The sequence below is a fragment of the Mastigoproctus giganteus genome, chromosome 14, assembly GCF_048544385.1.
Source record: "Mastigoproctus giganteus isolate SK-2022 chromosome 14, ASM4854438v1, whole genome shotgun sequence".
Taxonomy (NCBI): Eukaryota; Metazoa; Arthropoda; class Arachnida; order Uropygi; family Thelyphonidae; genus Mastigoproctus; species Mastigoproctus giganteus.
In genome coordinates, this window is record NC_143588.1 from 87,710,087 (window position 1) to 87,736,415 (window position 26,329).

At 35.8% G+C, this 26,329-nt stretch overlaps 1 protein-coding gene across 3 annotated transcripts in view; it reads right to left on the reverse strand.

Annotated features, from left to right (window-relative positions):
• Positions 1–26,329, reverse strand: part of LOC150075326 (lysine-specific histone demethylase 2-like) — a 362,688-nt gene that overhangs the window by 118,195 nt on the left and 218,164 nt on the right. For all 3 annotated transcript variants that reach the window (XM_090389224.1, XM_090389225.1, XM_090389223.1), the window contains exon 16: positions 13,394–13,594. In XM_090389224.1, the coding sequence (XP_090245350.1) occupies positions 13,394–13,594 (201 nt within the window). The remainder of the gene's footprint in view (positions 1–13,393; positions 13,595–26,329) is intronic.

Genomic DNA, 26,329 nt, shown 5'->3' on the forward strand with positions numbered 1-26,329 from the left:
CGAAAGCAATAACCCTTTCCTTTACCCCTAATGGTAGTACCTCTTTGAGTAAATCCCACTTCAGCACACTGTGTTCACTGCCACCTAGTGGTTCATTTATCTGCAGATTCTTAATGCATTAAGAATCACTACTGATAATCAAATCAAGAGTATTACTCCCTCTAGTTGCCTCCCAAACATGCTGATGTAGAAAGCAATCATCCAATAAATCCACAAAAGCCTTGCTAGTGTGTGAGTGACCAGTCCCCAAATTCCAGTCAATATCTGGGAAATTAAAATCCCCCCATTATAAGAATCTCTGATTTACTGGCCCACTCTATTTCCCTGTACAGTTTCTTATTATACTCATCAGAGTCATTAGGCCTATAGCACATTCCTACTCTCAATTTTGATCTCCCAATGCTTATGTCACACCAAACTGACTCGACACTGCACTGTCCAGCGATGTCAACTGGCTTCACTTCCTTGGATTTTATGTATTTCTTAACTAATAGCATAACCCCTCCTCCCTTCCTATCCTGTATATCCTTTCTGTACTCCCCAAATTCCAGTTCTGCATTCCTTATATCTGTGTGACACCACGTCTCTGAAATCCCAACAATATCTGCCTTTGATGTTTTGATCAATACCTCAAATTCATCAAATTTATTTACTAAACTCCTAGCATTGGTGTACACGCAAGTATACATGCACCTGTTCTTTTTCTTAGCTACCCTAACACAACCCATGTGTTTACTTGTACCCCAATGATTCCCAGCAGTCTCTGAAATATCCTGCATCTTATTTTCCAGGCTGCTGCTCATTCCAATAGAAGCAGTGTAAGAATCACTTTCACCTCTGCCAGTGGCTACTGTTAATCTATTAGTCCTTGTATCCCCAATCTAGCAGTTTTCCGACCCACCTAACACTGCCTCGATAGTATCAGCAAACATTCTTGCACTCTTTCTATTTAAGTGTATCTCATCCCTGTAGATGCAGTCTCTCCTGTTAACAATTATGACTGGTTGTTTTATGCCATTTCGTGGGAACAGAGACTGTTACGTAATAAGGTTTCATTACAGATGGTTAACTCCCATCTGATTTCTCAGATGGCAATTAACCATTTCAGAAATCAGCAATTTTCTGGATGGTTAAATGCAATCAGAATGAATTTTTTTAATGAACTTTAGCAACTATTTTATCACTGCTTGAAGTTTTATCCGAAAGCTGGTTATCTTTGAGAGGTTCTTGGCTATTTGGGAAATGTTTTGCTCACTGACAAATGACAGCCTTATTAAACAATCATTAACCTTTTTAACATTCTGAGGATTTCAGTTTCATTTTTCCTACTCTTCATACAAAAGTTGATGAGCACACATTGTTCCTCTTTTGCATCCATTATGATTGCGATAGAGGCCGAAGACACGACTCAACTTCAATGCATGCTACTCCTTACTGTGTTTTTGGAGTAGAAATTAGCTTGAACCAATAGATGAGGAGTCACCAAGATGATGGGTAAGCTTAAACGAGGAGTCACCAAGATGATGAGTAAACATATGAGAAATCATCAAGATGATGAGTAACATAGATAAGGAGTCACCAATAATGTGGTGACTTCTCACCTATGCTTGCTTATCATCTTGGCCTTCCACCTCCACTGATTTTTTTGTAATAACTTTAGATAACTTTTTGATCAGACCTGTAGATCTCTCCGATCTGAAAATACGTAACTGATTTAATTAAAGGACTATACGTACAATGTATTTTGAATATAGGATACATTATATATTTTATCTATACAGTACAATGTATCCCACTCCCTCAGTCTAAACAATGAATGGGTGACCAAACGCTGCCAGTTTCAGAATATTGAAATATACCACCAATTTCAAGTGGGATGCTAAAAGACAAGTTACAGGTTAAATACAGTGAAACTTCCCTTTAACGGACAGCCATGGGGAACGAAAATGTGTCCGTTAGAGAGAAGTGTCCGCTAACAAGAAGTCTGAGGGAGAAAAAAAAAAAAAAAGAAAGAAAAATCGTTAAACGTTTAATGTAAAAATAAATTAAAATATATACAGATTTTGAACAATATTTTTGTAAATAATATACAATTACATACACAAGAGATAAAGAAAAATCGTTAAACGTTTAATGTAAAATTAAATTAAATTATATACAGATTTTGCACAATATTTTTGTAAATAATATACATACAATTGTGCTATGCATATTATGACTTTATCTTATGACAAATACATACCGTAATCACTTATTTTCTTCTGCACCTTCTTCCGGCTGATAATTTTGTTTTCAACATTTGTTTGGAGTGAAGAAACCATTGAAAGTCCTTCAGTAAGATACTTCAGCGGCGAAAAACATTTTTAAACTATTGATTTGTATGAGCGCTTCTTCTATTTTCATTGGTGGTTCGTCGTTAATATGTTCTTGGACATAATGACCTCCTTCCATTTCTTCATCCTCATGAGGAACTTCTTGAAAAATATCGATGATAATGTCGTTGATATCTATAGCACCATCTTCTGCAGTGAGGTTTGAGTCTATATCTTTGTAGCCAGGGTCACTTGTAGCTGAAGTATCGTACATTATCAATAGATGAAATTCTTGTTCTTCTTGGTGCTCCACATTTGCTGTTCACAACTTCCATTTTTGCGTTTGACAAGCCAGACTTTACAAAACAGTTCACGGCAGTTTGTTTTCTAATTGCGTTTACTGAAGAGGAAATCCATTGAATCGCATGTAGGATGCTGATTTTCTTTGCAAGGTCACTCGCACATGTTACATCGTTCATGTTTGCAATGAGATGTCTTAAAACACGTTTTCTGTAGTGAAGTTTAAAAGTTTTTATTATCCCTTGATCCAAGGGCTGACACTCTGCAGATGTGTTTGGTGCAGAAAAACGATTTGAATGTTGGACAATTCAATGTGCGGGTCAGATGCAGCATTATCCATGAAAAGAATAATTTTTCTGTTTTGATGAATCATGTTTTGGTTAAAGTGACTTATCCATTCGCTCATGATATCTCTTGTCATCCACGCTTTTTATTAGACTTCCAATCAACATTCAAGATTCAACTTTATGCCCTTGAAACAACGAGGATTTTGTGGTTTTCCTATAACAAGAGGTTGCTCAAAGTCTCCCAGCATATTTGTACACAATAGTACAGTCAAGCAAAATTTTTCCGCCCTGGCACTTTTCGTTTTTTAGACTCATTGTTTTTTCAGGAAGAACTTTAAAAAACAACCCTGTTTCGTCACAATTGTAAATATCCTAAGCTTCAAAATCACGACATAAATCTTCCAATTTGACGGTCCACTCTGTTACAACCCCAGTATCAACAGATCCACCTTCACCACTTACGGTTTTCCAAGAAATTTTATGCCGAGTTTTGAACTTGTCTAGCCATCCCACAGAAGCTTTGAACTCATTTACTCCCATAGATTTCGCAACCTCCAAAGCCTTTTCCCTAATAATAGGCCCATTAATGGGACTTTTTTTTAGCACGTGCGCGACAAACCACTCGTACGTAACATTGTCAATTTGAATGTCCAACAGTTTTCGGGAATGATTTTTGAACCTGATCATTTCCGTGTTGCCAAAATTGTTTGAGCAGTTCATTTTTTTTCTTTAGGATGTCGCTTACCTGCGTCTTCCCGATTTTGAATTTTGCAGCGAGATTGCGAACACTATTTTTTTGCCGATGTTACGCATTAATGAGTTCGACTTTATCTTTTAAAGTTATATGTTTACAAGAAGACATTGTGCACTTCACACGACACTGAACAAAACTGAAAAGACGAAAGGCCGACCATATTCCCCCCCCCTTGCACACACCGAATTCATCAGAAGTTTTACACGTGCCTTAAAATTCTTGAAAAAGGGTTTAGAACCACGACGCAAACCTTGATAAAATTCAGAGAATCGGAAATAGAAAATAAACACACGATTGAGGCAATACGTGGAAGAAAAGTTCCTAGAAAAAGGGCCGTAAGCTCGCCCGCTGTCCGTTATGGGGAGATCAAATTAAGTGCTAATCTAAACGAAACAGTGCTGATTGCCTGTCTGCATCCGTTACAGAGAATGTCCGCTACACAGAAGCTGCAAACACGTTAAAACCAATGGAGGTGAGTTGGGGAATTTGAAAATGTCCGTTGTAGAGAGATGTCCGTTAACGAAAGGTGTCCGTTAGGAGAAGTTTCACTGTATTAAAATATCAAAATAGTTTGGCCTAACTGATTTATTTATCCCTATGCCATCTTGTTACAATACAGACCACCTTTTTTAACAAGATCAGCACAAAAAACAAAAAAAAGCAATATCAATATCAATTTTAGTATTCTTTAAGTATTTTCTGCATCATTGCTAGAACTGGGGAAGTATGGAGTTAAGAAAAAAAATCCAATAAATAAAACATTCAATTTCACTTTTGCTTTAGACAATTCTGAGAAGTGTAAAATACCTATATTTTCCTATCATTCGCCTTTAAGCTACCCCCATACTCTTTTCTTTTCACTGTACTATAGGTAGTATAAAATACAACACTGCACTTATCAGCGTTCCTTGCCTTCTCCCCTGCTAGAATGCATGCTTTTCTAACATCACATTAAGTAAGGTTGGTAATTGTGATGCAATCCTACCTTTATTAGTGGGGGTCACAGCACAACAGGAGGCCATTACTTGATCAGCTTCTGACCATTATGGAAGATGGAAGTGAGGATAACAAGGAGGTGCTTCATTATTTTTATCGGATAAAAAGAAGTTTTGACTATTGAAAACAGACTTTAAGGGTAACCTGAATCTAATAACTGCAGAATAGATTGTCAGGCAGTCCCTTTTGCAGGAATTATATTTCCAAGTTCAGAGATCAAGAACTCTCACCCCGAACAAATATGAGCTTCATTTTCACATGGTCGTAACTCCTTTTTTTGCTGTTTTTGGTCCCCAGATATCAGCCCTGGAAACTTATTCCAGGGCTGATATCTTATTTCACATTTTCCATGCTCCAATGGGAGCATGGAAAATGTGATACATATTCAGGTGAGAACAAAAGAAAAGAGGGAGGACTGCAACGACTGCCTTTTTCTAAGACTGTTTCTCTTGGACACACTCGCTGTCAGAGTTTTGAATATAGCTTCTCTTGCCAGTTTTGCAAGCTATGGGCTTGCTTTCTTTCATGCTACTTTTGGCCTGAGTTTTAGATCGATTAAAAGAATTGCCGAGAAATATAGAGAAACCCTGTCCAGACTGAAGAAGAAGAAACTGCCATTACCTAGAATCTTCACTGCCCGAAGTTTCCAGCAGAGCTGAATAGGACAGAACAATACAGTCACTGTTCCAGTCACAGTTGGACCGAAGCATTCATTATACTGGTAAGTTTTACTTACTTTTATCCTCTTTGTATTTATACATAACCATCCCTTCTCATTAGTATTTACTGTCTTAGTTAGTTAATACATTAGTATTAATGTGACTACACAATACCCAATTGTTACTCAAGGTTTTAGTACAGTACCTACGCATACATGTATATACCTGTTTACTCCTGTGAGATGTTGTTTGCAAACCAGAAGTTGAGCAAGATACCATAGAAGAATCACACGAAGAACATAAACATGTCACTAACCCACACCACCAGCCAGAGATACATAAGGTATCTCTTTTATTCATGTTAGTGATATTAGTGTGAGAAAAAAATGTTCTATTCTCATATGTATATTTTATGTACATTTCTGATATAGTAATAATAATAAATTATGTTCTGTTTAAGTATCCTTGCCTCTTATGTGTTCTCTTGCTACACATTAACCATAGCACAAGTTTTACAGTAAAAGAACTATTATTGCGGCATTCCAAATCTGACTATAATAGATAGGGTCTTGGAGTGCAAACACAATGCTGATCTGATGCTGCAGTTCCACTCTACAAGTTGCTGAATAGATCTTTAGGGCACGAGATGATTGCCATATTATAAAGACCGCTAGGCAGTCGCATACGTTCATTGATGTTTTCTGGGACATGCTTTAATGGTCATCTTTTAATAGTCATCTGAACCATTCCAGGAACTTAGGCAGCGTTCAAAGCATTTTAGGTAATTCAGAATATTAAAGCCCATCTCAGCATAACACAGATGCCCAGATAAAAAGCCAATGTAACAGAAGACATTAAATACATACAATGTGTGGCAATAAAGTTCCTGAACTAGTGCTGTTGCAGTCATGTTTGATGAGTTTGAAAATAAACAGAAGTGGTATGTTGTAGTTAAAACTTCCTCCAACAGATAGTGGCAGAGATATTGCCCAGTAGGCTGGCAGGTTGCAAGTAACAACCAGTTTCTTCAGTAGCATTAATGTTCCATCATGATTTCGCAATGGAGCCACAAACGAATATCAAATTTTGCTTTAAACTGGGAAAATGAGGACTAAGTTGCAAAAGTTTGGTAAATTGTGGCAAAAGATCATCATTTGGCCCTCACGGCCATATGAAATTAGTGATGTAATTACAGATGATTGTTTATTAAAAAACTTTTAAAGTAAGTTTAAAGGAAAGTAAGGCTACTAGAGTTGATGACCCATACTGTGTAGTTTTTAGGGAGAGTGTGAGGAAGTGTATTAAACCATTGAGGTTAATTATGAAGGCACCTTTGGACTCAGGGGATATTCCTTTGCATTGGAGAAGTGTCAATGTATTGCCAATACATAAAAATAGTTCTAAGAGTGAAGTTGTTAACTACAGACTGGTTAGTATGACTTCAGCAGTAGGAAAACCATAGAGGCAATGGTTAAGAGTGCAATCCAGGGACATTTAGATAGATATGGCATTCACAACATGACTTTGTTAAGGAAAAATCATGTTTAACTAACTTAGTAAGCCATTTTGACAGCTACTCATGAGCTGAATTTAGGGAACAATTTAAACATAGTTTATTTGGATTTTAGCAAAGCATTTGACCTGATCCCTCATGAGAGGTCACTGTATAAGCTTGAACAGGTTGAGATTACTGGAAAAATTCTAAGATGGATTGCTGGGGGGCAGAAAACAGAGGGTTGTCATTAATGGAAATTCTTCTGATTGGTGTCATGTCAGGAGTGAGGTCCCTTAAGGACCGGTTCTTGGACCACTGCTGTTTTGCTCATTTTTATAAATGACATCGATGAGGGGATAAAAGGTGTGATGTCAAAATTTGCATATGACGAGTAGCATCTTCTTCAGGATGACTTGAACAGACTTCAAAGATGGTCAGAAAAGTGACAGCTATGTTTTAATGTAATGTAAGTTTTAATGCTTTGTTTTAATGTAAGACCTTGCAAAATGCAAGGTCTTACACTTGGGGCTACAGCAAACAACAAATAAATTATACACTTGGTGGAGTTGAATTAAAAACAATGGAGGAGGAAAGGAAATGGGCAGATATGAAGTTTTCTGAAGAGTGTAAACAGGTAGCCAGGAAAGCCCATTGTGTCCTATTGATGATTTATCAAAAATGTTATCTTGTAGATATAGGGAAGTCATAATCCCATTGTATAAGACCATATTTGGAATACTGTGTTCAAGTATGGAGACTTCATCTGAGCTCTGTAGCACACTTAATTGGAATGACTCCGATTACGTGTGCTACAGAGCTTGGCAACCTGGCACCTCAGAGGTGCCAGGTTATTCTGGTTTATAAGGCTCTGAGAGGAATTAGTATTAGATTGAAGAAATTTTCTTTTAGCCAGCAAGTTGCTGATTGTTGGAACAAGTTATCCTTGCAGGTAGTTGAGGCTGACAGTTTGAATTTATTCAAAGGTCAACTGGACCTTTTACTGGACAGTTACCTGTGTGAGGAGGGAAGCATATAATTTGTATTTTCTGACCTACTTGTTTTTTTTTTTTTTTTTGCCAGGGCAGCAAAAGCCTATGGATTCCTTGCACTATATGGTGAATAATATTACTATATGTGAAGTGTGGCAATCAAGTGTCTGAACTAGTGCTGCTGTAGTCATATTCAATGAGTATGAAAATAAACAGAAGTCGTATTAGCATTAGTAGAGGCATATTATGCAAGAAAGCAAGCTTATGCAGCATCAACCAAAAAAAAAAAAAAAAAAAAAAAAAAAAATTCCACTTCACCCCTCCGTTCGTTCGTTCGTTCGAAATACCTGTCCAGCTGAGCCTTAAACTTATTTAGGCTATCAACTTCCACAACAAGGGATGGAAGTCTGTTCCACCAACCAACTACCCGCTGGCTAAAGGCAAATTTTCGCACATCTATCCTACATCTGTCTTTCCTCAATTTGAATTTATGCCCTCTCAGGTGATTATTCTGAGCAAGAGGAAGAATCCCATCAGCACTGAGCATGCTCAAGCCATTCAAGGCTTTATACACCTCTATCAGATCACCTTGCCAGTGCCTAGTCTCCAGATACTGTAATTTGCAAAACTTAAGCCTTTCTTCATAAGAGCAACCCTTTGTTCCATTCACTAATCTTGTTGTATGTTGTAGTTAAAACTTCCTCCAACAGATAGCGGTACAGAGATTATCCAATAGGCTGACAGGTTGCAAATAATAACCAGTTTCATCAGTAGCATAACATTCCATGTCATGATTTAACAATGGAGCAAGAAACGAATATCAAATTTTGCTTTAAACTGAAAAAATCTCAACAAAAACATATGAAATGTTAAAAACTGTCTACAGCGATGAATCATTAAGTTGTGCCAGTGTGTCTGAATTGCAAAAGCAATTGAAAGATGGATGCGTGGTATGATGATCCAAGAAGTGGGTGTCCATCATCCTCTTGAAATGAGGACAGAGTTGCAAATGTTTAGGAAATTGTGGCAAAAGATCATTGTTTGTCCTTCAAAATGATGGCTGATGAGTTGTATATGAATAAGGAAAAAGATTCCTCAAATTATCCATGAATATTTAGGGAAAAATAAGATCTGTGCAATATTTGTGCTGCATAACCTCACAGATGAGTAGAAGCAACAAAGAGTGTTACATTCAAAGATTTCATTCAGACTTGTCAAGACAATCCTAATTTCCTTGACTTGTTGTAACTGGAAGTGAGTGCTGGATGTTTCAGCATGACCCGAAAACAGCCGATCGGGCTAGCCAGGTAGGTAAAAGTGCCTGCCTGGCAACCCAAAGGTCGCGGGTTAGAATCTCGTTTCTGGCTTGGATCAGAGTAAAATGCAAAAACTTTGGGAGGTGCATTATGGCCACAGAAGCCGATGCGCCAACAACTAAAAATAAAAAAATAAAAAAATTGACCCAAAAATGAAGCATCAAAGTATGCAGTGGACTTCAAAATCATCACGAAAGCTTAGTTTAGGATCCAAGATTGAGGTCCAGGAGCGAATGCTGATTATGTTTTTTTGACAAACGGTGTGATTCACAAGGAATTTGTATCTAAAGAGAGAGAGAGAGAGAGAGAGAGAGAGAGAGAGAGAGAGAGAGAGAGAGAGAGAGAGAGAGTGTCAATGCTGCATTCTACATCCAGGTGCTGCAAAGACTACTGAAGCACATTTCCCAGGTGAGGCTGCAGTTTCAAGAGGCAGCTGGTTCTTGCTGCAAGACAATGTCCCCACCCATTCTGCACCTGTTGTTAAGAGATTTCTGACAAAACATAGTATTAAAGCAAAACATAGCAGCATAGTCAACAAAGGCATCTAAAGAGATGCCTTTGCTGACTCTTTTCATAAACTTTAAAACCGTGTAATAAGAGTATACAATCAGGTGGTGATTATTTTGAATAAAAATAAAACCATTTTTGAGCTCCTTCACTTTGTGTTCTTTTTATTGCACAGTCTGGCAAACTTCACACCTTTATGTTTCTTGAAGACAGCAGTTTAAATAATCAAAGATTTGACTAACTGTTTCAATAACCCTAGCTTAATGTGAAGTGGTAGCAGCAAGAAAATGTCTATTTGGACCAAAGCACCTAACTGCAATGTATTTGTCAGGCTTTAATTCTTGACAGTCTGATGTAATGCTAACTTGCTGTCCCACCTCGCAACCAGAAAGGATTTGTGAAGGAATTTTGAAGTCTTCACTGACTCCTAGTTGACAGCTTTCACAGCTGTTCTTCTACAATATATGCTCACATTTTCATAAACTTCCTTTCTAAGAACTGAGTGAGCTGTAAGAATCAATGGAAATTTATTTCCAGTTGTGAAGCCTAAGTCTTTAGACATATCCTTAAGCTACTGATGAACAAGCACCACTCCACCAGATTTAAATAGTGCCAACTTCTTCAAAAAGACCATTCACATTTCAGCAGCATTATCACAAAAAATCAACCACTACATAAAGGATGCAAATGTGAGATACCTTTCTCTATTGGTAGATTTTCTGCAGCTAGGGATTCAGTAAATACACTCTTTTAGATAAGATGTTAAGAACTTTACATTAGATTTAGGACAATATAAATCTTCGATTAATACAAAGAAATATCTTTTAAGGAAAGTGCACTGGGAATTGTTCTGTTTCTGCAATGAAGCAACAGAGGATGGTATAATAAGATGCAACAAATTCCTTTGATCTTTAGTCTTCTTATAATAGTAAATGTAATAGTAGTAGTCCTTATGATGATTAGCAGGCTTTCTTCAAACTTGAGGAATGACAAAGGGAACAGATTTTTGGCTATTAACATATCTATCTTTCTAATGTTGATTGGCAACAACGTGAGTTGCCCATGACTTGTTTCGGTGACCCACAGGCATTTCAAAATAATGCTTCATATGCACTGAAAAACTTAAGAACCATTTAAAATCTTGTGCCTGGAAAAAAAAAAAAAAAACAACAATCGCTGCTTTGATTATACTCTAATGCAATCACTAGGCCACAGGAGTTTACAATTAATTTTAACAATGAATACAATCGTTAACCATATTTAAGTCATGCAGGCTTAAACCACAGTTCATTCAAATGGATGTGTTATTGCACTCTTATGCCTGAAACTCAAATATGTTTGGCCTAATGTTAGGGATGGCTAAGGCGCATTTAGGGCTAGAGCCTCAAGCTGCGAACAAATTTAGACTATGTATATAAAGTGCTTAGCATCATAATACACAGCCATTTCTGAATAAACAGAAAATTTTTAAGGTGGCATCGTTTTAGGTTATATCTCATATTGTGAATGCCTTCACAACGAGTTGCCATGATATTGCACTACTTCGAATAAGTAACGCTTCACCTAAGGAGAAGACTAGTGTTACTTATTCTCAGATAGGTACCACCACCCAGACAGCACTGTTTCAGGGCTATTTGGCCCTTCGTCAGTGAGTGGGTAGGTACCCAAGTGATGCAATGATGGCAAAAACAGTTATGAAGTATAACTCCACAATATGAGAGATGCCTGATGGTGTATGATGTATTTAGACTAAGGCGCATTTAGGGCTAGAGCCTCAAGCTGCGAACAAATTTAGACTATGTATATAAAGTGCTTAGCATCATAATACACAGCCATTTCTGAATAAACAGAAAATTTTTAAGGTGGCATCGTTTTAGGTTATATCTCATATTGTGAATGCCTTCACAACGAGTTGCCATGATATTGCACTACTTCGAATAAGTAACGCTTCACCTAAGGAGAAGACTAGTGTTACTTATTCTCAGATAGGTACCACCACCCAGACAGCACTGTTTCAGGGCTATTTGGCCCTTCGTCAGTGAGTGGGTAGGTACCCAAGTGATGCAATGATGGCAAAAACAGTTATGAAGTATGACTCCACAATATGAGAGATGCCTGATGGTGTATGATGTATTTAGACTAAGGCGCATTTAGGGCTAGAGCCTCAAGCTGCGAACAAATTTAGACTATGTATATAAAGTGCTTAGCATCATAATACACAGCCATTTCTGAATAAACAGAAAATTTTTAAGGTGGCATCGTTTTAGGTTATATCTCATATTGTGAATGCCTTCACAACGAGTTGCCATGATATTGCACTACTTCGAATAAGTAACGCTTCACCTAAGGAGAAGACTAGTGTTACTTATTCTCAGATAGTTATACTTCATAACTGTTTTTGCCATCATTGCATCACTTGGGTACCTACCCACTCACTGACGAAGGGCCAAATAGCCCTGAAACAGTGCTGTCTGGGTGGTGGTACCTATCTGAGAATAAGTAACACTAGTCTTCTCCTTAGGTGAAGCGTTACTTATTCGAAGTAGTGCAATATCATGGCAACTCGTTGTGAAGGCATTCACAATATGAGATATAACCTAAAACGATGCCACCTTAAAAATTTTCTGTTTATTCAGAAATGGCTGTGTATTATGATGCTAAGCACTTTATATACATAGTGTTAGGGATGGCTTAAGGCACGGTCGAGTGGTTCCCCCGAACAGGGCACCAAATGCCCCGAAATTTCACTGATTTGCTGTAAATTTAAGTCGGAGAGGGTGCTGGGACCGCTTCTGCCTAACGTAGTATCCGAGAGAGAGAGAGAGCTTATAATCTTCACTAGTGGGCATAATAATCTGAAACCAATCAAAAACATTATAATTTATAATGTTTTTGATTGGTTTCATTTTGTTTGGTTTATAGTGCAAAGGTTAACATCCTCATTAGCAGCAGGTGACATGGATTTAAGTACTGCAACAAGACTATAAAATGTTTTATGAGCATACTGAGCCACATGAAAGGGAACCATTCTGATGGTAGAATAGTTGTATGTCATTGCCTCACTGGGAAAACTGTTATCACTAGTAGTGATGAGCATAATTGAAATGATTCATAGTCAATTATTTCAATCATTAAAATAATCAATTATGAAATAAAAAACAAAAGCTTAAATTCTACACTGCCTTATATCACCACATGGTTAATCTCTCTCTCTCTCTCTCTCTGTGTGTTTCCTCCACCCTTTCTATTCAATTATATTTTTTATCAAAAATCCATAATTGGTTATGGCCTTCTGATTACACCCATTACCCCAGGGGCTCACATCTGGAGAGTATGGGCTTGGCAAACCCAGGGTCCTGAGCTGGATATCATCATTATTCTCTTTCTTGCTTTCTAATAATAATAATAATAATAATTACTAAACTCTAATCGGAAAGCTTGACTATCAAAATACTTTTACTTGCAATCACTTTTGATACGAACAAGTGATTAAATTTTTACTTATTCTGGAGGTTTTTTTTTTTTTTTTTTTTTGTTTTTGCGTAAGATTCAATTAAATCTTACGGCTCACACAGTGTAGATTTAATGCATTTGCTATTTAGTTCACTACTTATAAAACATCACTAGTGATGAAATCTTAACAGAAAACAACTTTACTCAGTTTTAATATTAAATATAAAATGGTTTTAATAGTAAATTCAAACTTAAAATTCAGCAGTACTTACTGTCATTAATAAAAAGAATTTTTCCAATACATCAATATATATATATAATTTACCTGGCAGCTAAGTATAATGTCTTGATCTTCAGCTAAGGAATGTATTAGTGTGGAATAGCCACATGGAATAATTGAATGAGGCCCTGCGAATTGTGGAAATACTTCATTTTGGTCCCAGTGACGTGCTGATACTCTACTAAGGTTACTGCCACATGCATATTCAAGATTACTAATGTGAAATTGAATGAGATTCTTTTCTTCCTAAAGAAAAAAAAAAAAAATTGGGCATGAGGAAATTTATACATAAAAATATTTATGATAGGAAATTACAGCCAACTCTCCCTATAAGGAACACCATTAAGAAATCTTCAGACTGCTCCTTATAAAGCGTGTTGCTATGTTTTTGCTTTTTCTTAGTGTGGAATACCAAAACAATGTTTATTTTTTAAAACTGAATATATTACAGTATATTGTATCAAAGATGATAAACAAACAAAAGAAGCAAAATTTTAAAGAGTATGTATATTGAACAGCTTTATTATTGCATGTATAATACATATTAAATGTATAGTACAGCTTTTTATTGTATATATAAAATGCTTTGTATTATATGCATACAGTTGTGACCCCTTATCCGCTGCTTCAGTTACCTGCGGTTAACCACAAAAAAAAAAAAAAAAAAACAACACTTACTACTCACGTATCCTATACGATGCTTCCCTTTATTTTTTACAATGTCAATTTTAAATTGAATAGCTTTCTTCTATTTTTTACAATGTCACATATGGTTTGGTCACCAACATTATTATGGTTTTTTAGAGATTTAACGGATGCGCTGTTTTCAAACTTTTGAATAATTTTAAGGTTTTATTTAATTTGAGAGCACAACTCTTGCATTTGTCCACCATTTTCACGATTTCTAAAAAAAAAGAAAAAAAAGTTACTATATATAAAAAAAATTTTCCGACATCCCTGACATAAATAATGAAACAAAATTTGTCCTTTTGCGGTGCGACGGAACACAACAATCGACGCGACGCACTAAATCAAACTAAACATTTGGTCACTTTTTTTTTTTTTTTTTGTTTTGAGCGGTAGGTGTGAAGACTGCGGGGATTGCAAGATAATAGGTACACTAATCTCCCAATGACGACTTATAATGCCAGTTCTTGTCGATTCTTTATGACTGGCAAAATATCTGTTTATACCTATTCTAGTTATTACTTGAATTTTATGATTTATGTTTTTTTTTTTTTTTTAAATTTGGAGTATTGAAGTGTCCCGGTTAATCCAAAGTCTGCTGTACTTTATTATTACCATATTTAATATTGGTAATGTCTTACTGTGTTTTTAATTTATCAATTAAACTGTATTATGCATACGTATGTACAAGAAAATCATGTTATATATGGTGTCAGGTGTTCGCTTATATCTGTGGTTTCAGCCATCCACGGTAGGTCTTGGAACATATCCCCTGCGGATACGGGGGTCTTACTGTAATATGTATAAATGTACAGTACAGCTTTATTGTAAAAATTACAATGTGCTGTATCTTAAAAAAGTCCAAAATTGTAGACAGACACAGCTGAGGTTGCTGACAAATGTCAGAAAAGTTATCAACATTATAAAGCTTTTTAAGCATCTCGGAAACATTTTCCTGATTCATTAAGATAGACTCTGTAAATATAGAGTTGACGTGTTTCAGTTGCCTTAACACAGGCAATTGGATTATCAATAATAACTTCATCATTGCCATCAGAACTATCACTATCCAACTCTATATTACTATTTTTGACCTCCTGCACTATTTTTTTTTTTTTTTATCGGTAGTTAGCTCAGTAGTTACAACATCATTATCAAAAGTAATATTAGCATTAGCATTAGTAGAGGCATTTGATGCAAGAAAGCAAGCTTATGCAGCATCAGCCCAAAAAAAAAAAAAAATAAAAATAAAAATAAAAAACCCCTGATTTCACCCATCCACTCACTCCAAATGTTTGTCAAGTTCTGCCTTGAATCTATTTAAGCTATCAACGTCTACAACGACAGATGGAAGTTTCTTCCAGCAATCAACCACCTGCTGGCTAAAGGCAAACTTCCACACATCTATCCTACATTACAACCGTCTTTCCTCAATTTGAATTTATGCCCTCTCAGGTGATTATTCTGAGCAAGAGGAAGAATCCCATCAGCATTGAGCATGCTCAAACCATTCAAGGCTTTATACACCTCAATCAGATCACCTCGGAGGTGCCTCTTTCCTCCAGGCACTGTAATTTGCAGTCCCGAAGTGACTGCAAATTACAGTGTCTGAAGGCAGCCAGAAAATTTGCAGTCTGAAGGCAGCTAGAGAGTGTATTGAACCGATGAATTTAATTATGAGGATATCTTTGGTCTCAGGAGACATTCCTTTAGATTGCAGAAGTGCCAATGTGCTGCTGATACATAAAGGGGTAAAAGAGTTGAAGTCAGACCGATTAGTCTGACTTCAGTGGTAGGGAAAATCTTAGAGGTAATGATCAAGAGTGCAACGCAGGGACATTTAGATAGAAATGACTTTCTAAAGAAAATGGTTTTGTTAAGGGAAAATCATGTTTAATTAATCCGGTAAGTTATTTTGACACAGTTGCTCAGCAGCTGGATGTAGGAAACAATTTCACCATAGTTTATTTGGATTTTAGTAAATCATTTGGCTCAGTCCCTCATGAGAGGTGTAAGTTCAAACATGTTGGGATTACAGGAAAGATATAATACGGATTGCAGGGGGCTGGAGGGCAGAAGGCAGAGGATTGTGATTAATGGATATCCTTCAACTTGTGTAACATCAGGAGTGTGATTCCCCAAGGATCAGATCTTCGACCATTGTTGCTTCTGATTTGCAATAACAACGTTGATGACGGGATAAAGAGCATGAGATCAAAATCTGCAGACAACGCAAAGACTGGGTGAGTCGTTAAGGATCAGTGCCAAGCAGTGTTCTTTTAGGATCATTCGAACAGGCTTCAAGAATGGTCAGGAAAGTGGCAGCTATATTTTAATACAACAAAATGCAAGGTCTTATACTTGGGAAATAGCAATCCCAATATAACTTATACATTTGTCGGGGTTGAATTAAAAACAGTAGAAGAAGAAAGAGATCTGGGAATTCATTTCTGAACAGGTTAAACAGGCAGCTGTAAAGCCCATGGTTTGGTCGATGATTTATCGGACAACACCCTCTAGAGAGGTCATAATTCCACTATACAATTCAATTGTAAGACAGCATTTGGAATACAGCCACTCCCCGACTTACATAAGGGCTGTGTTCCGCAGAACTCTAAGTAAGTCGGAATTTCCCTAAATGCTTATGCAGCACTTGCAAATTTGATTGAATTTGATTGAAGCAAAAAAGAAATGTTCAACGAACATTTAATACAATTATTTATTAAATTTTTTATCTCATGTGCAGGAAAAATTACAGTGTACAAAATTACAAAAATTTCAAAATTATAAAATTACAAAAAGGGAGAGAGGAGACAGGCATAATGTCAGCAAGTTTTACCTTTCGAGCATTGTTGCCAGAATTAACTCTCCAGCTGATAAGCACGCTGCTGCGGAAGTTGAGGGCTATGGAGATTTAAAAGGGTTTCCCCCAACACATCAAAAAATTTCTCTGCAGCTGCAGAATTGGCACTGGTGACTTCACTGCATACTTTAACATTGTAGAAACCAGCACGATGCTTGAACCTATTAAACCACCAGATATGCTTGCTACGAACATGGCTTGGGGTTCGCTGTACTTATCTTTAATATCTTCATAAATACTTGTTGCTTTTGCTTGAATGGCCATTGGACTCAGGGGCATTTGCTTCTGAATCTGATTTTCCATTCATATTATTAATAGTTTTTCCATCTTCGATATAGAACCTGAATGCTGTTTTGTGATCACTGTTGATCTTAAATGTGTTGATCCTTTAACATGTTCTTTTATACGTGCACTGTCCCTTTAAATAGTATTCATTGTTGAAGCAGTGAGACCTAATTCTGTGCAATAAATGAAAAACTTTGTCCTTCTTCGTAATTCTTAATTAATCATCTTCATTTCGAAATGAATTTTGTTTCATTTCCTAGCACTGCCACCACTTGCACTTTCTGCTGGTCCCTTTCCCTTCACCATTGTAATAAGTAAATAGGAATGAACAGCAGATTCTGAAAATTTATTTATACTATAATTTTTAGTGTTTTCCACCAACCATGGAATAAAACAAAAGACGAAAAATCCAAATTTTTAAAATATTTAATATTTACAATAAATGATTTACAAACAAAATATTACTGATAGTAATTTTAAAATAAAATAAAACAACTGTGATATACAGGATAATAATAAAATGCCGAATTTAAAATGCAATAAAATATACTGGGTTAAAAGTGCTAAAATACTAACTGAAGCTTTCAAAGGCTTCTGCCTTCTTTCTCAACAGTGTAATTTCTGTTCTGCGAGAAGCAACATCAAATCTCCCCAGATGAAGCGGTCATCACTGATCGGGCGCATAGATTTTGGGACCGCAAGTGGCTCGAGAGCTTGCGAATTAGTTCTACTGAGAAAAATATAAATAGAGATAGGGGCACACGCATTCATCCCCTCTTTGAGGCGGTAATCCTTGGAGGGGATGAACGTTTTTGCCTGAAACGCTCCCGAGCCACTTCCGGTTCTGACGGGAACAGTACACGTTCACGTGAGATGCACCGTGAACCTGCTGGTATTTAATGATGCACCGCAGAACAGAAATTACACTGTTGAGAAAGAAGGTAGAAGCCTTTGAAAGCTTCAGTTAGTATTTTAGCGCTTTTAACCCAGTATATTTTATTGCATTTTAAATTCGGCATTTTATTATTATCCTGTATATCACAGTTGTTTTATTTTATTTTAAAATTACTATCAGTAATATTTTGTTTGTAAATCATTTATTGTAAATATTAAATATTTTAAAAATTTGGATTTTTCGTCTTTTGTTTTATTCCATGGTTGGTGGAAAACATTAAAAATTATAGTATGAGTATACCCAACCCCAGAGGCCTATTTGAAGAATTTTATTTATGTTTTTTATATGATTGAAGATTTCAATGAAGGGGAACTCATTTCATCATAATACTGTAATGTAAAAACCCACAGAATTCCAGTTATCGGTATTATTGCAAATGCAATAAGATGAGTTAACTACCCATTTATAATAGATTGCACTAACATCAAAGCCCAATAAACCGGAAAGTGCAAATTGTTTTTATTGTTTTATGGTCGTGATCTCCAGAAATGCGCTATAGAAAAATATCACGAAGGCATTCAAAATTGATTCTTATAATGGGAACATATGATAATGGTGAAAATGCAGTGCAATAACCATTATAAAAATGACCTTTTAGAGAGATAAATAGCTTAATTATACAGCAAATTTCAACTTCGAAGGTCTTGGAACGAATTACCAAAAAAAAAAAAAAAAAAAAAAACAATGTGTTACTAGGTTCATATTATGATATTTTCATGATACCTCCATTTATTCCTACAGGATGCAAAATATGTTTCCAAGATTTTTTTAAGTTTGCACTGGTCAGCAAAAACTTCCGTAAAGTCAAATTTCTGTAAGTTGAGTATTATGTAAGCTGGGAAGTGGCTCTACTATTGTTTGAATTATTTTTAAGTAATGGAGACCTCATCTGAAAAAAAGGCATTGAGTTTCTTGATAATTTCCAAAGAAGGGCAAGCATGGTGAGATTGGGAAAAGGGCAACTGTACCAAGAAACACTTCAATTACGTGGGTAGAGAGGTTAGCAACAAGCACTTTAGAGAGGGACCTGATTGCCACGGTGGCACAGAGAGGGATTACTAAAATGAATGAAGGTTATAAAGAATTCCAGAACCAGGGGCCATAAATTCAAATTACAGGGGAAGAGGTTGAGACTAGATTGTAAGCAGTTTTTTTTTAGCCAGCGAGTTGTTGATTGCTGGAACAAGTTGCCTTTGCAGGTAGATGAGAATGATAGTTTGAAGAAATTCAAAGGTCGACTGGATAGTTACCTGCGTGAGGAGGGAAGGCATAATTTGTATTTTCTCTATTTTATTATTATTATTTTTTTTTGTCAGTGCAGCAAAAACCTGTGGCTTCCTTGTGCTATATGGCTAATACTAATAATAATAAGACAAAAACTAGTACTTATTAGGGCTGGTCCCCCTAGAAAGCAATATATGGGATATATATGTATATATATCCCATATAAGCAATATATATGTATAATTTATGTATGCTGTTTATATGTATATAAAGTTCACAAGCCATTTTCAAAATGGCTTGTGAACTTTAATCCCTGTAAAAATGTTTCTCACAAAATTTTATTTTCGTTTTTATTTATTTTGGTATCAATAAATTCTATTATCATTTTTATTTATGCTTTTTTCCCTTTAGCTTGTGATTTACATCAGAAATGAAGACATGCATGTTGCTATTTTTCTTGAAATCCTGGCCATTGACACCTGACGAGAGACTGGTTTTGTAAGTTGTGTGGCAACATACTTATTTTGTCAATTTTGTAATTATTTATCTCTTATTATGCATATATTTTTTTTGCTACTTTCTATTCCCCTTCTATCATTCTCTCTATCTCCCTCATTTCCCCCCACTTTACATATATATATATATATATTTTTTTTTTTTTTTGTTAGTACAGCATCTATAAAGATGCAGTATAACCACTAAACAAAAATAGTCATGTGAAAGGGCATTTTTTATTTGAAAAGTGTTTTCACAAAACTGCTGTATGAAACTCAAAAACCACTTCAAAAATTAGCCAGTAAAACTATCTATATTTAGGAAAGTAGAAAAATTTTGTCATTAACTTTAAACCAACAATTTTTGTACAAAAATTCTTTTTTGGAGTAGAATTTGTATTTTTTTAAATAAGTCCATATGTATTTCTCATCTAGTGAGCTGTTTCAGGATTCTTTGGTACCAACTTAGATCACAGTGTACCAGTTTGTGTATCACAATATGTGATTAAGGGTAAATCTGCATGCTGTGCAGGTTGAACATCCTAGAATAACTTACTGGGAAAACCATAATCTCTCAGGCTAAGGTTGGCTAATCACAGTCCCAAGTGGAGAGGCCTTTAAGATTTAAGAATTCCTCCATCCTCTGATGGTATTTAAATCCAGACATATACAAGTGAGTGAATAGCAACTTGATCCATTGCATAAACCAGTGGTTTTTAAATTTTTTTTCATCAACAGGCCAACATTGACAAAAATATGACAGAAATTGTGGGTAGACATTGGGGTTAATGCTGTGATATCACTATCATCCTTGCATGAAAGAATAGTTGGAAAGAGAAGGGTTTGCAGGTGCATCTTGTTATAGTAACTGTGACAGCTGGGATTTTCACAGTACCTACCAGTCAACTAATTATTTTCTATGAACCAATTCCACATATAGCCTCAGATGCTGATGCACCATAAAACCCTTAAACACTCACTCACTCCCCACTTATAAGCTGAGTTCCATCCATTTCTCTCCAATACTTGGAATTGGTCATGAAAAATTTTATCTTGAAATTTGTTAACAGGAAATATTTGCAAAAGTCTCATGCATTTCGTATTAAATAGTTTCCACTGTAGTTAGTAAACAAGTCTTATGATTCTATAAAATTTGAACTTAGATTTTCTTCATAATTACAAAACATCATAAAAACGGCAACTTTTTATATGTGCAGCCCACATATAAAAAGTTGCGGGCCACACTTTGTGAACCCCTTGCATAAACAGAACATTTGATGACAATGACAGATCTACCTAGATCATTTCTCCAATGAATAGTTGAGGATAAAAGGGTATTAACTTGTCAGAAGACATAATTTGTACCTGTTAATTGATAACCTTTTTAACTCGTTTGTGAGTGAGTTTTCAGATGTGCGCCGCCTAGAGAGTCATATCAAGAATATATCATATCTAGAGAAGTCAATAATAATTCAGGGCAGAAAGCCTTGCACTACTACAGAAATTGTACATGGTGATTTTTTATTCATCATACAATTTTTTTAAAGAAGTTTTGGAAGTTTAAAATTTTTTGTACAAACATCATTACTCTATAGAGAAAAGTTTGAAGACTTGGCTGGCAACACTGAATACTCTCCAACCGACATAAAGAAAATGGCTGCATGCAGCATTAAGTATGGTGTTTATTGTCAAGGAATACTACAGAAGTGGAAATTCAATTGCTTCTGCTCTGCACAACACTTTCACAAATGTATTAAGTGACCAACAAACCAAACAGGTTAGTGGATCAATTTGAGAAAACAGGAAGCGTTTTAGATGAAAGAAAGATCACGGTGGCTGACCATTATTAGGAATGATGAAAGGATTGATGAAGTGCAGGAAATCTGGCTACTATGCCCGAGGAAGAGAAACTTTCACAACAGATGAGGATGTCTTACAGCAAAGCAAAGAAAATTTGTTGAAACTGACTTGTCTTTATATCCTGATAAAATTCAGCTCATCCAGCCACTAATATCAAATGAGAAAGAACAGCATGTTCAGTTTGCCACAGAATTCAGTGTGCTCTTAGAGCAAGAACTGGATATTATAAACTAAATTTGTTTTTCTGATTTTCCATTATGTATGTAATTTTTAGTATAAAGGGCATTTTGCATTTGGCATTTTGCGGACAGCATTTGCCAAAGGAAATATAACAAGTGATGTATAACTCTGTGTTATTAGGGATAATTATGTAGGTCTATGGCATTGACATTGATGACAACTGGTTTCACTAGGATAGTGTGAAGCCCTAAACTGCAGGAATTGTAGTAGCAGTAGTAATGGAAAATGAATCAAGAAATCAAGCTTATATAGCATCAGCCAAAACACACACACACACACACCACAGTTCACCCATCCATACTTTCCAATAAATGTCTAGTTCTCTGTTGAATTTATTCAACCCATCCACTTCTACAACAACAGATGGAAGCCTATTCCAACAATCAACCACCCACTGGCAACCATCCTATTTCATCTTGAATTTATATCCCCCTCATTGTGTGTAGTCTCAGCAAGTGGAAGAATATCATTAACATTCATCTTACTCAACCCATTCAAGGCTTTAAACACCTCAATCATATCTCCCTGCAGTGCCTAGTCTTCGGATGCTGCAATTTGCAGAATTGAAGCCTTTCTAGGTAAGAGCACTCTTTTGTTCTTCCACAGCCCAATCTGGTTGCACTTCTCTACACCCGTTCCAGCAGATCTACATCCTTCCTAAAGTGAGGTCTCCTGACCTGTATATATTACTCAAGATGAGGCCTAACAACGGTCTTATTCAAAGGGATAATCACCTCCTTATTCCTGCTAAAGTTTCTGTATATCATTGACAATCTAATGGATATTTAAATTAGATTGTAAAAATTAATTAATAAACCTTAAAAGTTGATGCTGAGTGTCGTGTTTTTAATGAGCAGTGGCCAATTAATTACTTTTTGTACTGTTTAATGAACTTTGAACTTATCTTATTTGCAATGAAGTCTCATCAGTGTTCAAGGAATATAATATGAAACATCACTACACTACAAAACATGCCTCAAATTATAATAAATTTCGAGGAGCTTTGCGGCAGGGAAAACACCAAGAACCAAACCAAACTTTTCAAAGTCAACAAAAAAAGATTTGAACTTTTATTCATCAAAATTTATCTGCAGTTAGAGCTAGTTTTCAAGCCTCCAAAATCATTGCCGAAGGAAGGGCCTTTACAGATGGAGAATTTGTAAAACGAATTTGTTTGGCAATTGCAGAAGTATGTCCTGAGAAAGTAAAGAATTTTGCATCTTCATCAAATATAACAAGAAGAATTGAAGATTTAGGAGCCAATGTTCAAAATCAACTAGTAGAAGAAGTTCGTGAATTCACAAATTTTTCAATAGAAATTGGTGAGTGTGAAGATACAAGGCATACAGCTCAATTACTAATTTATATCAGAGGTGTAAATCAAAGTTTTGAAGTAACTGAAGGGCTAGTTGCATTAAAAATGCTTGTAAGATACAACAACACGTAAAAATATATTTTTGACTGTGTCAGAAGCAACTGACGGCCTCAAATTGAATTGGGATTTGCTATCAGTGATTACGAAGGATGCCGCTAAAAATATGGTTGGTACTAAAATTGGGTTCATGGGTCAGCTTCAGAGTAAATATGTTAAAAAATCAATGCAATTTCATTGTATAATTCACCAGCAGTCTTTGTGCAGAAAATTTTTGGGTGTAAATTCAGTCATGTCAACAGTAACTTTTATTCGCAAGACTGGTCTGAATCATCGGCAATTAAAATATTTTCTTGAAACAATTGAGGCTGAATACAGTGATTTGTTGTACTACACTGAAGTACGATGACTGAGTCATGGTAATGTGTTGAAGCAATTTTTTGAACTTAGGAGTGAAATAGATCTATTTATGAACGAAAAATTGAAACCTGTTCCGGAACTGTCAGGTCTCAAATGGTTGTGGAACCTTGCCTTTTTTAACTGATATATGTGAACACCTGAATTTTCTTAATATGAAACTAGAAGGACGAGACAAACTTGTCAATGAATTATATTATAATGTCAAAGCATTAGAAACAAAACTGGAGTTATTTAAATGTCATTCATCTTGCTCATTTAATCAATTAATAATTTTTCACATTTTCCATGTTCTGATAATTTATCTAAAAATATGCCTAGTTGTAATTTTTCTACTGAAAATTTTGATAGATTTTCTAATTTTAAAAATAATTCCAAGGTGTTCGTACTTTTTTAAAATCCGTTTGATGTACCCGTCAATGATGTTGATGAGAATTTACAATTAGAGTTGGTAGACCTTCAGTCTAATGATGCACTGAAGGCAATATTTAAAAATGAAAATCTAATTCAATTTTATTCAACATTATCTGAGTCAGATTATCCAAAAATTAAAAATTCTGCAAGAAAGGTTATATCAATTTTTGGAAGTACACTGAGTGGGCAGAAATCATGGGATATCTACCTAGTAATGGGTAGGCCCACCTTTTGCCTGGATAAGGGCAGTCACACGGCAAGGCATTGAGTCCACTAGTTTGCGAGAGCATTCCACAGGTATTTCCATCCATGCTTGCTGTACCAATGTCCATAATTCTGTCACATTCCTGGGTGGAGGAATGTGACACCTTTCCACAGGATTCATGTCCAGTGAACGGGGATGCCATTCCATGGTGGTAAAATCTGCGGAATGCTCTTCAAATCATGTTCTAGTCACCACGGCTCTGTGGGCAGATGCATTGTTCTGCTGGAAGAGTCCATTTTCCTGTAGGTGCACGATGACCACAAAGGGTTGCAGTTGGTCTGCAAGGATGGACATGTAACCTGGACCATTCAAAGATATGTCTAGATGTACCAGAGGTACCAATTAGGGCTCACAACATCAGTCAAAATCTTAATACTAGTATTTGGGTATTGTTAATTTATGAAACCGGGATACCGGTATTCCAAAAAAAACCCAAGTAATTACTTGAAATCGTGTTTTAAATCAAACTTTTATTACAATAATAAATATTCTAACAAAAAATTATTAAACATACAGTTATTCTAAAAACAAAAAAATATACATATTGAAACTGCAAATTTGGTTATTTCTAAGCATCCACACTACCTGTCTGAATAAAGTCAGCTCTCAAGAAACATAGGCAATCAATAGTGTTATTTTTAAACTGGATCTAATTTTAGTACATATTTAATTAGCAGCAGAAAACGCCCTTTTGGATTCTGTGCTGATTGGTGCTATTGTACTGAGATAGTCGTAGACGAGTGGCAGTTTACCCCCCCCCCCTTATTCCCTCATCTTCAAAAAATCTTATTTTCTTTTTGACTTTTTATGGCACTATATCCATATTAATGAATGAAAGGGATTGACATTTAAGCTTGGTGAGGAAACCAAATCTAAGATGTGGGGGTTATTTATTTATTTTTATTTCCCTGTACCTTAGTATTGCCACCACTGGCCATTGTTATGATTTTTGTACAGCAGCTCCCCTCAAGCACTAAAGCCCACAAGCTACCTGACTGCACTAAAAAAATCAGAATTTTCAGGAACCAAGAGATTTTCCCATAATTTCTCATGAGCAATGACACAAATATTATAAAACAAAAGTCATTTATCTTATAAAACTACTTACAAGTATATACATAATTGGTATATATTTACATCTAATCTATTCATCTTGCTCATTTAATCAATTAATACATGCTATCATTTCCATAAAATTTCTCTCAATTAACAATATCAGCTCTCTCTACAGCTGCAAACACTAAACTAATTCAATCTCAATCACTTCCTCATATTTCTCTTAATCAGCAATATCAATTCTCTTCACAACAGCAATCCATAAGCTTACTTAATACTAACAATTTCATATATATCTCTTAATTTAGCAATATCAATTTTCTTTACAACTTCAACCAATAAACCAACTCAATACTAAACACTAAATTTCTCGTAATTTCTTTAACTTCATCCTTACTTTAAAATAATTACAGTGTTATCTAAACACCCTTTTCAACCCAACACAGTTCAGAGGACTTACCTTCCTTCTCTTTCACGGTGGGATTCCACGTAGTGCTGTGAAGTCTTTCTCCTTAGCTGAATTCTGCCATATAGCTCTTCTAGTACTGTCTTATTTCGGGAACAGTTCTCTGCTAATACTGAAGGAAATTACCACAGCAGTAGTAGAAGAAGCCAGGACACTATCTGACTGGCTTGTTACTCAGCTTCCGGATTAACTTCTAGCACAGGAACATGCCCGGCGGAACTCTTCACTATATAGCTCGACACTCCCAGAACTACCACTGCAAGTCCGCAACCCCTCCGAACAACAACCACAATCCACTCTTTTGGTGCGAGAACCTTATTTATTTCCTTTTCATTTACGTATCTCCCCTTATCTAATTTAAACCTGACCCAATCACGGTGTTA